This window comes from Perissodus microlepis, chromosome 20 (assembly GCF_051167445.1).
Source record: "Perissodus microlepis isolate ML-2025 ecotype Zambia chromosome 20, ASM5116744v1, whole genome shotgun sequence".
In the NCBI taxonomy this organism is placed as follows: domain Eukaryota; kingdom Metazoa; phylum Chordata; class Actinopteri; order Cichliformes; family Cichlidae; genus Perissodus; species Perissodus microlepis.
The window spans coordinates 33,723,030-33,734,091 of NC_140480.1; the positions used below are offsets into that span (position 1 = coordinate 33,723,030).

The following is an 11,062-nucleotide window of genomic DNA, read 5'->3' on the forward strand; positions in this document are numbered from 1 at the left end:
AGGCAAAGACAGGGCAGGAAAGACGCTCACACAGATTACAAAAGTTTGAGTTTCGAGATTAACAGAACTGTGTGTGTGTGTGTGTGTGTGTGTGTGTGTGTGTGTGTGTGTGTGTGTGTGCGTGTGTGTGTGTGTGAGGGAGAATTTGGGCTTGTATCCCATGGAGACAGGACAGTAGTGAGGTCATTGACATGCAGAGCAGCAGCGGCTCTGCTGAAGGAAAATCCTCCTCACTATTAGACTCTTCTCAGAGAGAGGATCCCTGTACTCCATTTAAAACAGCATGTTGGACAAATGCTTTAAAAGCTTTAATGAGATCCTCAAACCAAGAACTCAGAGAGGAACCAAGAAGCTACAATTAGGACCTTTAAATACCTGTTTCATTAATTTATATTTACCAAAATACGAAGATTTTCTATGAAAACCAATCAAAGAATGCATAAATGATTTGACACATACATAAATGTATTACTAATTTGAGCTAAAGTGATGAGTCATTTCACTTTTTACTTGATTATTTGGCTGTTCCAGTGCATATATGGGATTTGTTGCTTTTATTTGCTTCACATTGTATAAATTTTAATGTTTAGTTAAAAGAAAATCCTAAACTTAGAAGGACTTGAGTTTTTTCAGTGTTGAAATTTTAAAACAGCTGTTGAATCCCAACAAGAATGAAAAACAGGTTCACTGACTGAGCGCTAAATTTAAGAATTCTACAGCCGTGATCTTCAACAGACCTGTGAATATTACATGTAAGTTGATGTTTCTGAAATTTAGCATCACAAAAAAACACCTCGACCAGTCAGGGTATGTGGAACCAACAGCATGTTGCAACAAAAAGGACACGGTTAAAAAGGGAAGTGAGAAGGACCTCAAACAGTCTTTCTGACAACTGATGGATTTTCAGCTGCTGGACGAGGCTCTGGAAACTACCTCTCTCTTTTTAATCTTCTCAGGACCTTATAGTTGTAGTTCTCAGGACCTTGTAGTTGTAGTTCTCAGGACCTTATAGTTGCAGGACCTTCTCAGGAAGGTCCTGCAACTATAAGAGACATACAGCAGGGGAAGAACAGTACATTTGTAGTTTGTAAAGTCCTGTTTTAAAAGCTTTGTTGCCCTGTCGGCAGTAATGTTGTCTTTCCACTTGTTCCCAGATCTTACAGTTTCTCCAGTGTGTTCACACTCATTTAATTGCTCTATGCCTCATCTTATTGAGTTTACGGGACAGCAAACCTTGTATAATATAAAACACAATCTACAGCAGTTTAAAGTTGACATTTTTGTGGTTTTGGTTAGATATATTATGTCAAATGAACTGAAGTCAATATGGAAAATCACATTTATTTTTGCAACATGAAGAATGAGTCTATGAAAGAACAAGTGGTGGTACTGTCACTCCAAAAAGAAACCTGCAGCACCCACCAGGTGGTGTTTTAGTCTGTTTCCTATAGTGTGACATATTTAAAAAGCACTGGCTAAATTACCAGACTTTGCTTTCCAGCTGCACGGATTCAAAAGTTCAAACAAACTGTGAGAGATAAACTCTTGTAGCATAACTGTTGTTCCGCCTGCTGTTGGTTAGCCCTCTTGGTAAAGTTGTATTTTACAGATTCATGAAACAGACTTGAGGAATTTTTCAATTCAGTTTTATTTATATAACACCAAATCACGACAACAGTCACCTCAAGGAGCTTTATATTGTAAGTTAAAGACCCTGCAATGATACAGAGAAATTTCCAGAAGAAATTCTAATTTACATGCAGGTGGCTGCAGGAAGCAAACCTGTGAGTTTCTATTGGTAAAGTTGCTTATTGTGATTTTATTTTTTGAAAGGATTCCAGTCTCCATTTTATGGCATCACAAGTACAAACTAAGTGTAGATTTAGATTCTCTCTAACAAACATAAAGTACAAACAACTAAAATAATTTCTTGAAACGACCACGGTAAAGTTTAAACTCCTGGATGCAGCTGAATTTCATCATCCTCTCATTGCTTAGCCAACCCTTGGTGAATCCAAAACTTTCTTTTTCATTTATCAAAAAAACACGACTCCAACAACTGCTCATCAGTAGCACAACGACATGGGAAAAGACCAAAAAGAAGTATAAATGGTATTTAATCTTTCACTTTATCTCACTTTATCATTTCAATTTTTGATGTGGTGCAACAGTTTCTACCTTTGTTTCTAATGTTCATCCACATTTCTCTTCTGTTCGAACAGATAACACAAAATTATGGCACCAAATATCAAATTCCAGAGCTTGGACCGAGGTATTGAAACAAACTGTCAGCTTTTAGCAATTTAAATGTAGAGTTCGAAACTCTTTGTAACATAGTTTTGGTACCAATCCAGTAGCAGTCATACTACTGAGGAGTCAAAACATTATCACCACCTGCCTAGCTGCACTCCACAGATGGAGTTATACTCTGTTACAGACATGGACACATGAGTCCATGAAATCACAGACAAAAAGTGGTAGGCATGTAGAGCTTCTCCCACTCTGTATCTGAAGACAACTCTACGTCATTTAGACCCAAGCAGATTGTAGTATACTTTTTTATACTTCTTCCTACAAGGTTTCAATGACTCGCCAACTCATCTGTGCGGCCATGGTAATTTCGGTCTTGTCAGAGTTTCTTCCATATCAAATGTGTAGTAACATCTTTTTACCACATATTAGACCTTGTTACCACAAAGTCAACTTGATCAACATCATCGGTGTCAACAATTTTGAGTTGTAGCAGAGCAGATCTTTTTTTTCCCCTCCAGGTTTAATTTGCAGATTTGAAATAGTGACTAAAAAGCACTTGTTTAAAGGCTGTTCTGCAAATCTTAAAATAAGGCAGTCAACATTTTGCAAAGTTAGTATGACTAGTTTTTACTGGCACTTTGTTGTTTCAGACACTTAGAGCCCTTTTCCACTAGGACGGATCTGCTCGGTTCAGTTTAACTCGGTGTTTAGGGTTTCCCCTGGCGTGTGGTATTAACAGGTACCAGGTATTTTTTAGTATCTACTTGGCTGCCGTTCCAAGTCCAATCCAAAAAACGTGATGTCAACAGACTGTACCCCACCAATTGGCTAGTCAATGCCGTCACTCAGTGAGTCATGAGAGTGACTCATTCACGAAAATCAAAACTGCCATTTTTGAAACCCAGCAACGAGGGAAATGGCTCCACAGAAAACAACACCGTGGTCCCGGAGTCTGACAACAACTTTTAAACTGAGCAGCAGGTATACCATCGCCCCAACACCCTGTTTGTTTCACATCCAAGTGTCATCACGGGACGTTTGACCGCATTGCTATACAGACCCTACGCACACTAGGGAGTACCCAATTGTAATGGAAAATAACCAAAAACCGAGTCGAGTCGACTGGGTATTAGTGGAAAAGGGCTTTTACAGTCAGGGCTCTGGGCAGGGAAACAATAAGGCACCATCTGCTGAGCCAATGGTCAGAAATTCATCATGGTGACATCAAATATTACAAATGCATTCTTGTGACATACAAAAAACTAATAACTCATTTCCTGCCATACAAATATGTAATTAGTTACACATCTAGCATTAAAAATAAGCTACATTCATGGTTCTCTTTCTTCTTTTGTTCTAGTTGTTTGAGATTGACGGTCTGAGTGAAAGCACTGTGTTAAATACAGATTACATCTCTTAAAACTACACAGTAGAACCTCCTGTACAAACAGAGCACCTCAGTATTGAGAGGGTGAGAGTCCTGTTCAAAAACTCTTCAGATATCCTCCCGTCCCCGTTTCACCACTTTCTTCATCTTATTGCTTCAGGATGGGTTTGTGGCCTCACGAAGCACCACATCCTTTCCCAAAAACAGAACCCATAGAAATAACTTTAAACACATCCTGATTTTCCTTCCACAAGTGCATATTATGCATATATGAGCTGCACAGTTCAATAAAATTCTTCCCTGGTTGTTGCTGAACAGATGCTGCAAACATTGCTGAAAGGCAGCACTGCACTGGAGGCAGAAATAATCTAACCCGAACCCTTTCTTTAAATTGTAGATGATGCAAAAATGTAGAAGCAAAAACTCTCAAGATAAATGGTAAATGTTTGTTGTCAACTTTTAGGAATTTCCATTGATTTCCATCAAAGTTCTTGGAATTTTCTGGTTTTCAAAGAAAAATAGTTTTAAGGTCTAAACTTATTTACTTTTGGTTGAATTGTTCAAACATTTCTAAAAGCATTTTTAAACACTTACTCTGTACACAAAGAGCAAAATTATGTGAATATGAGCAGCTCATCATCCCACCCATAAACGAACTGTTCCAAAGTTTGTTTGGGACCAGAGTAAAACCACCTGTAAAGGTCCTTGTTGTGTTTGTTCATCACTGTAGTCACACCCAGATAATTCATATTGAGAATCAGATTTAACTGAATTAAAAAGTGCAGGTGTGAGTGCACTCTAAATTAAATTTGGGAAGCTAAAGTTAACCCTCTGTACATTAGCATTATTTTTCCACTGGAGAAACTAACATGCAAACACAAACTAGTTCATAGCCAGAAACTGTTGATAAAGAAAAAGTAAAGTGTACATCCTGCAGTGACCAGGATAACTTGTATCCCATTTTACAGGAAAGGATTTCACAGGATTATTTCTGCCTCAACAGCAACATTTGTTTAACTAATGTGAAGCTGTTTCGGGCTGGTCTGTGTCAATGAAATGTTTCAGTTCAATCAGTTCCAGAAGTTTTTCATTTTATATTTAAGCAGATCAAATGTTTATATTAAAATGTCATACTAATTTCAAATTTATGCTCAGCCCTCTATAGAGTTCACCTCTTATCACAGCAGGAAACTTCTATGCTTTGCACCAAACTAATGTTGTATATAAATGAGTTTAAATTAATGTTCCAAAAAAACACAACGAACTCGAGCCTCACAGCATCGATCTAAGGAGCGTAACCAAGGAAGACTTTCGAGACATTTCCATATATTGTGCAGCAGGAGGCCAGAGAGATGAGTTCTTTCAGAGTCCTGAAACAGGCTCCTGCATTTATAACAACTGGTTGTGCAAGTACACCATCTTCTTCTAATCTTGCTACAGATTAAACATTACTTCCTGCACTGACAGGAAGCTGAAGGGGGTAACTCTGAGTCCACATGGGAGTATCATACAAACGATATTCCGGTAGAAGAAAATAGGGAAAAATGGAAAGAACGTGTAGAAGGAGACGATGGGTATACAGGTAATGTTGTAGAAAGGAGCAAAGGAGGAAAAACTAAGAGAAGAAGAGATGATCTACAGTCAGAGACAGACTTGTTGCTCTAGCTAGAGATGGACAAAATGGCTGACGTGTCTTTAGCCTTATCAAAGAAGATGGACGTCTCATTGGCCCCCTTGAGTTTGACCTGGGGAGGTCCTGGAGAGCCTTGGGCTCCGGTTGGCTGACACTCCTGACAGCAGCAGCAGCAGCAGTCCATAAAGGCTTGGCCAAGAGCCTGAAATGCAGACGATGCACAGCTTTGGTAAGTGACAACTATACGTACAAAATCAAACACAATACTCCAGTGGACCAATATGCAATGAATTCAACCTTTTCAACCCATCTGCCATTTCTCTAAATGGGTAATGGGCAGCAGGTGGTGAATTCTCTGCTTGGAAAAAGGCTTCAGTTGGACAGACGTCTTCCTGAAGACACCTTATAGCTCGGTGGCAACCTACCTTACACAGGCACAGCAGCAGCACCGGCGTCACTGATGACTTGAAGAACAACAGGAAGTGATGTAACAGCACCAGCATGGTGGCAGTGTCTTCGGAGATGGTGATGTGCGTGTAGGCCAGCGTGATGTTGCAGACATGCTCGGGGAGAGCACACACGCCATACACAACAGCTAGAGCTAGTAGAGTGCAGTTCAGCTGTCGCTCCAAGGTTTGGTGTTGTTGACGCTTCTGGTTGGAGCGTTCGTCGAGGTTACGCTGCTTTTGGGTGGCGCTGGAGTCGCTGCTGACATTCCGGGTGGCCATTTGGCAAAGGATGGTGAAGAGGACAGGGAGGCAGAAGTAGCAGCCAAAACACCACCACATACGACCCTGAAGCACAGAGGTTAAAACAGTAAAAGCTGAAAGAGGAGAACTTTGGGAACATTCTGGTTTTGTCTGGGCAAAAAAAAGCCACAACAGCTTTTCTCCACAGCTAAATAGGCCTTTCAGGAACTCAGATCTTACTGCTTTTACCTAAAATGTTCTGGACAGAAAACTGATTGTGGTTTCATTTATGACCTCTGAGCCAACCTGTGTGATGGCTGAAGCTACTCCTCTGAGACAAACCCATGATCCTTACTAAATCCTTACTCATTAATTCAATAAACCAGGAAACAAACAGAAATGCTTCATGTTTTTTACTTTCATTTGAGCTCCTACTGGTGCTCTTTTGACGGTGTCCAATTGGTGTCCATTTCTTCAGTGCTAGTGCACACAACATGTGGACGGCCACCAGTTAAAGGGAGAAGCACCATTATATAAGATCTAGGTCCAGATTTACATGTTCCATGTCACCTAATCAACACGCGGATACTATGTGTTGGTCAGTTCAGTGCGTACGTCTGCTTTGGTCTCACCTGGTGATACCTGAGCAGCAGGGAGTGAAGGGAATCAGGCAGGTAGAGGGACAGAGGAGAGGAGGGCGTGATGGTGCAAGAGTCGACCAGCCGGCCGGTGGATGGAGACACGGCCTGGCTGAGCTGCCATAGGAAGATTTCAGGGCTGGACAGCAGCAGAGCTGAGAGCCACACCAGCACCATCTTCATCAGCACTGAGCGACAGCGCTCCACCCGCCGAGCCTTTGGCTGGGAGGACGAGGTGGCAGCGTGGAAGCGATCGATACCCAGAGCACACAAAGTGAAGGAGGTGATGCCCAGAGACACAACCTGCAGGGAAGAGGAGGGTAACAACAGCAGTAAGTCAATGTGGCCATTCTCATCAGAGAAGGAAACTGTGCCAAAAAGTAAAAGTTAAACAGTTTACAGTAAAACTGCTAAATCCTCTTTTATTGAGTTCATGTTGCTATTTCTGAAATCAGTCTATTACCTTATCTCACGTAGCTCACCTGATGAAAAAGATTCAGTATGTCACATGTTCAAGTCCATATCATAAATATATATGATGAGAGGCATGGTTACTATGACATCACCAATAGGCTATGAAGCCTCAAGCTGAGCGTTTTGATTGTCTCCATCCTGGTGCTTTGCAAACAAGCTAACTGGGCCTAATGTTGAAACAGAGGACAATGCATGCTCAGTGGCTAATGACTTGTCATGGAGCATAACCAACAGATCATCTCTTCTAAATCTAACACTGATCATAATGAACAGCATCAGTATTCTGTTTTATTTAGTCACCCTGGAAGTCATATGGAAAATGTTTACTGAGGTCAAAATGTAAGACAGCTGGGGATTGTTTTCCCATATGCTTCTATACAAAATAGTCTTTTTTATTAATGTTATACTGTTAATATATCATAATATATTAACAGTTCATATATCTGTGTGTAGTTTGCATGTTCTCCCCGTGTTTGCGGTGGTTCTCTTCGGGTACTCTGGCTTCCTCCCACAGTCCAAAGACATGCAGTTATTGGGGTCAATTGGTGATTTTAAACTGCCCATAGATGTAAATGTGAGTGTCAGATGGAAACTCAATGGCATCTCTGTGCCTCTGTGATGTGAGTAGCATAGATTTGAACAATGAGTGTACCTACAACAGCAATCAGTACCTCCAAAGCTGCTTGATTCTATAGACGATGGACAGAGAGCCGGCAGTGTCGGCCATAGGAAGGCACTTAATCATACAAACACATTTTCATCTCCAAGTTTTTTTTTGTTTAACTGCAAGCTGTAGCAGGAAGTTGTAGAGCAAATCTTAACCACACTGTTTCCTATGACCATTCCAACCATTTTCTGTGTGATGGACCAAAAAACTGATACTCTAGTAGTGTAATATATGTAATATGCAGTTGTTTGGGTATTTCAAAGAGCCAGCGAGCACATTTCAGTGTGGCTGTCCTGCAGCACCATCTTTAATTAACAAATCATTAATAAAGCTGCCAGTAAAATAATCTACTAACAGACTTACATTTTGGACAATCAGTAACAAAATAACATAAAAACATGAATCACATACAAGGTCTTAAATAATCCGGCCCCATCTTATCTGAATGACCTTGTAGTACCATATCACCCTATTAGAGCACTTCGCTCTCACACTGCAGGCCTACTTGTTGTTCCCAGAGTATTTAAAAGTAGAATGGGAGGCAGAGCCTTCAGTTTTCAGGCCCCTCTTCTGTGGAACCAGCTTCCAGTTTGGATTCAGGAGACAGACACTATCTCTACTTTTAAGATTAGGCTTCAAACTTTCCTTTTTGCTAAAGCATATAGTTAGGGCTGGACCAGGTGACCCTGAATCCTCCCTTAGTTATGCTGCAATAGACGTAGGCTGCCGGGGGATTCCCATGATGCATTGAGTTTTTCCTTTCCAGTCACCTTTCTCACTCATTATGTGTTAATAGACCTCTCTGCATTGCATCATACTTGTTATTAATCTCTGTCTCTCTTCCACAGCATGTCTTTGTCCTGTCTTCCTTTTTTCACCCCAACCAGTCGCAGCAGATGGCCCCGCCCCTCTCTGAGCGTGGTTCTGCTGGAGGTTTCTTCCTGTTTAAAGGGAGTTTTTCCTTCCCACTGTCGCCAAAGTGCTCATAGGGGCTCATATGATTGTTGGGTTTTTTTCTCTGTATATATTATTGTAGGGTCTACCTTACAATATAAAGCGCCTTGAGGTGACTGTTGTTGTGATTTGGCGCTGGATAAATTAAATTGAATTGAATTAATCATCATTTCTTCTTTAATACTATCTACAGCTGTTAGTCTCATTAAGATTAGAAATGTAAAATAATAAAATTGAGGTCAGTTGCCGCTATTATAATGATTATTACAGAACTAGCACATACCTGTAATTTTGGAAAGTTTTTTTTATATTTGTTGTCATTTTACACAAGTAGTTGTAAAGGGAATCTTAATCTTTGGATCTGCTGATGTTTTCTACATCAGCAGTTTGGATAAAATTTCTGCTTCACATTTGTATTTATACAGCCTGCTGTCCAACAGCAGATGTATACTCCTTTAAGACTTCATAGGACAAAAAAAAGAAAAACAAATTATGTCATTACACTGACTTCCTGCTTTTTTAACATAAGCCACACCCACCTCCATATAAGGCACCATGCGACAGGTGATGTCACCTAGGATCCTCCTATGGGATAGCTGGTTGAGGACCACCACAGGAAGGCACAGAACCAGAACCAGGAAGTCCCAAAATGCCATGCTGGCCAGTAGGTAGTTCCAGGCTGACCTCATGTAATAGTTGTTCCAGACAATGCACATGACTGCCATGTTTCCTACTACGCCCACTGCCAGCACCAGGCCGGCCAGGAACAGGATGGCGTAGGCTGCATATGAGCCCTCCATCAGGGGGTAAAAGGGGTTGAAAAGTCCTGGAGCATCATGGTCAGTGTTGGAGCTGTTTGTGTGGAGGTTATCATCTTCATGAACCACGTTTCCTGCCACTGTAGTCGTTTTATTGCTGAACTCAGTAACTTGAGGCGCTGTAACCCATTCATTTTCAAAGGAATCACCAAAGGTGGACTGTTGCTCCTCCTCATCCGCACCACGGGCTTGGCGGCGGTTACGGTCAAGGTCCAGGTCCAGCACCTCAGTTTGGGGGAGGCTCTTGTCAAGGACGTAAGATTCATCCTGGGTTTTGACCGGTTTGCCAATCCAAAGGGGCTTTGGTTCGACAGGGGAGGAAGGTTTATCATTATTGCTGTGCTGCCCGTCATGTTGCCCAACACTCTTTGCATCAGTAAGCAGCAGCAACAGATACAGACACAGCCACAGACCGACTGACAGAGCCATGATGCAAAACTTAATATGACAGTTTCCTTTTAAACTCAAACCAGAAGAGTTCAGGACTACCTGTTGCTACGAAATCTGTAAATAATTCAGTAAAAATCCAGAAATGTTCCCAGAAATTTCCAATCCACTGAAAACAACAATTTGTATGTTGGAAAAGTTTCCAATAAATTTCAATTAGATTGAGCAAGTCCAGAAATCCATAAAATTGCGTGTGGGGGGACGGGGTCAAAAATCAACTAAAAAGAAATGCTAAGATTACTTTGAAATTGTTTCATAAGACTCTGCCCAGTTTAAAAATATTTCCAGTTATAGAAAAAGCCTGTTTCTGAAGATAGCCAGTCAGTTTTTCTACAAGTTTGAGGTCCAGGATAGAGGGGTCCTCTGTTATCTCTTCTCTTCAAACTGCAAACACCCCCAATTTACTCACTTTAAAACTTCCCTCTGTTTTTCCCATCCATTAATAATCCAAACAGGTGTTGAGGCTCCAGGAGAAGCGGGATGGTGGGGGCAGCAGCAGGGTGTGTGTCCGTGTCTGGGCTGCTGTGTCTTGGCTGCAGGCAGCGCAGAGACTGGGCGTCCTGGAGCTCTGAGGATCTCTGGGAACGAGCAGCCCTCTGCAGCACGGCTGGATGGAGCCTTTGTCGGGACACACAAGCATACAAACAAGGCTGGCACACACACAAATACACACATTTGTCTGCACGATCATGCACGCATACTTTCTTTTGCTCTTTTTGTCTCTCACCTTCTCTCACACACGCATTTTTAACAAATTCTCAGTTCTGCTGCCCCCTGGTGGTGGTGGGTGTACTTGGGAAGCAGGTGAGTTGACTGAGAAAGAGTGTTGATGAAACTGCTTCTCTTTTTGAGTTTGTACTTGTCTAACCTTAACAATATCATCAAAGACGGACTGTGTGATTCTACAATGACACTTTCTATCCAGCTAAAGCGTTTTTTTTCTTCTCTCTTTTACCTGGTAGAGCTCCCACAGTTACACCAGTTAATACATCCATTATTTCATCTAGACTAGCAGCTATCATCTAGTAGCTATTTTAAAACATTTCAGGATATGTGTTTGTTCAGTCCTTCTGCAGCATTGTCTAAGTTGGTCATCTGTCAA

The 11,062-nt window shown here is 41.3% G+C and overlaps 1 protein-coding gene across 1 annotated transcript; it reads right to left on the reverse strand.

Annotated features, from left to right (window-relative positions):
• Positions 1-1,629: 1,629 nt before the first annotated feature.
• On the reverse strand, positions 1,630-10,608 carry LOC146365009 (G-protein coupled receptor 37-like 1). The gene is made up of 4 exons (XM_084917277.1): positions 9,235-10,608; positions 6,595-6,903; positions 5,699-6,067; positions 1,630-5,475 (listed from the first exon to the last, which is right to left on the reverse strand). The coding sequence occupies exons 1-4, from the start codon at positions 9,940-9,942 to the stop codon at positions 5,302-5,304; spliced, it is 1,560 nt and encodes a 519-aa protein (XP_084773403.1). The 5' UTR covers positions 9,943-10,608; the 3' UTR covers positions 1,630-5,301.
• Positions 10,609-11,062: the final 454 nt, after the last annotated feature.

Bases quoted from the DNA above. Each gene is read 5' to 3' on its own strand.
- LOC146365009 (XM_084917277.1), bottom strand. From the start codon at position 9,942: ATGGCTCTGTCAGTCGGTCTGTGGCTGTGTCTGTATCTGTTGCTGCTG. The intron at 6,068-6,594 runs GTGAGACCAAAG...TCTGTGCTTCAG, and splicing joins TGCTGCTCAGGTATCACCAG to GGTCGTATGTGGTGGTGTTT. The intron at 5,476-5,698 runs GTAGGTTGCCAC...TCTGCATTTCAG, and splicing joins TGCTGCTGTGCCTGTGTAAG to GCTCTTGGCCAAGCCTTTAT.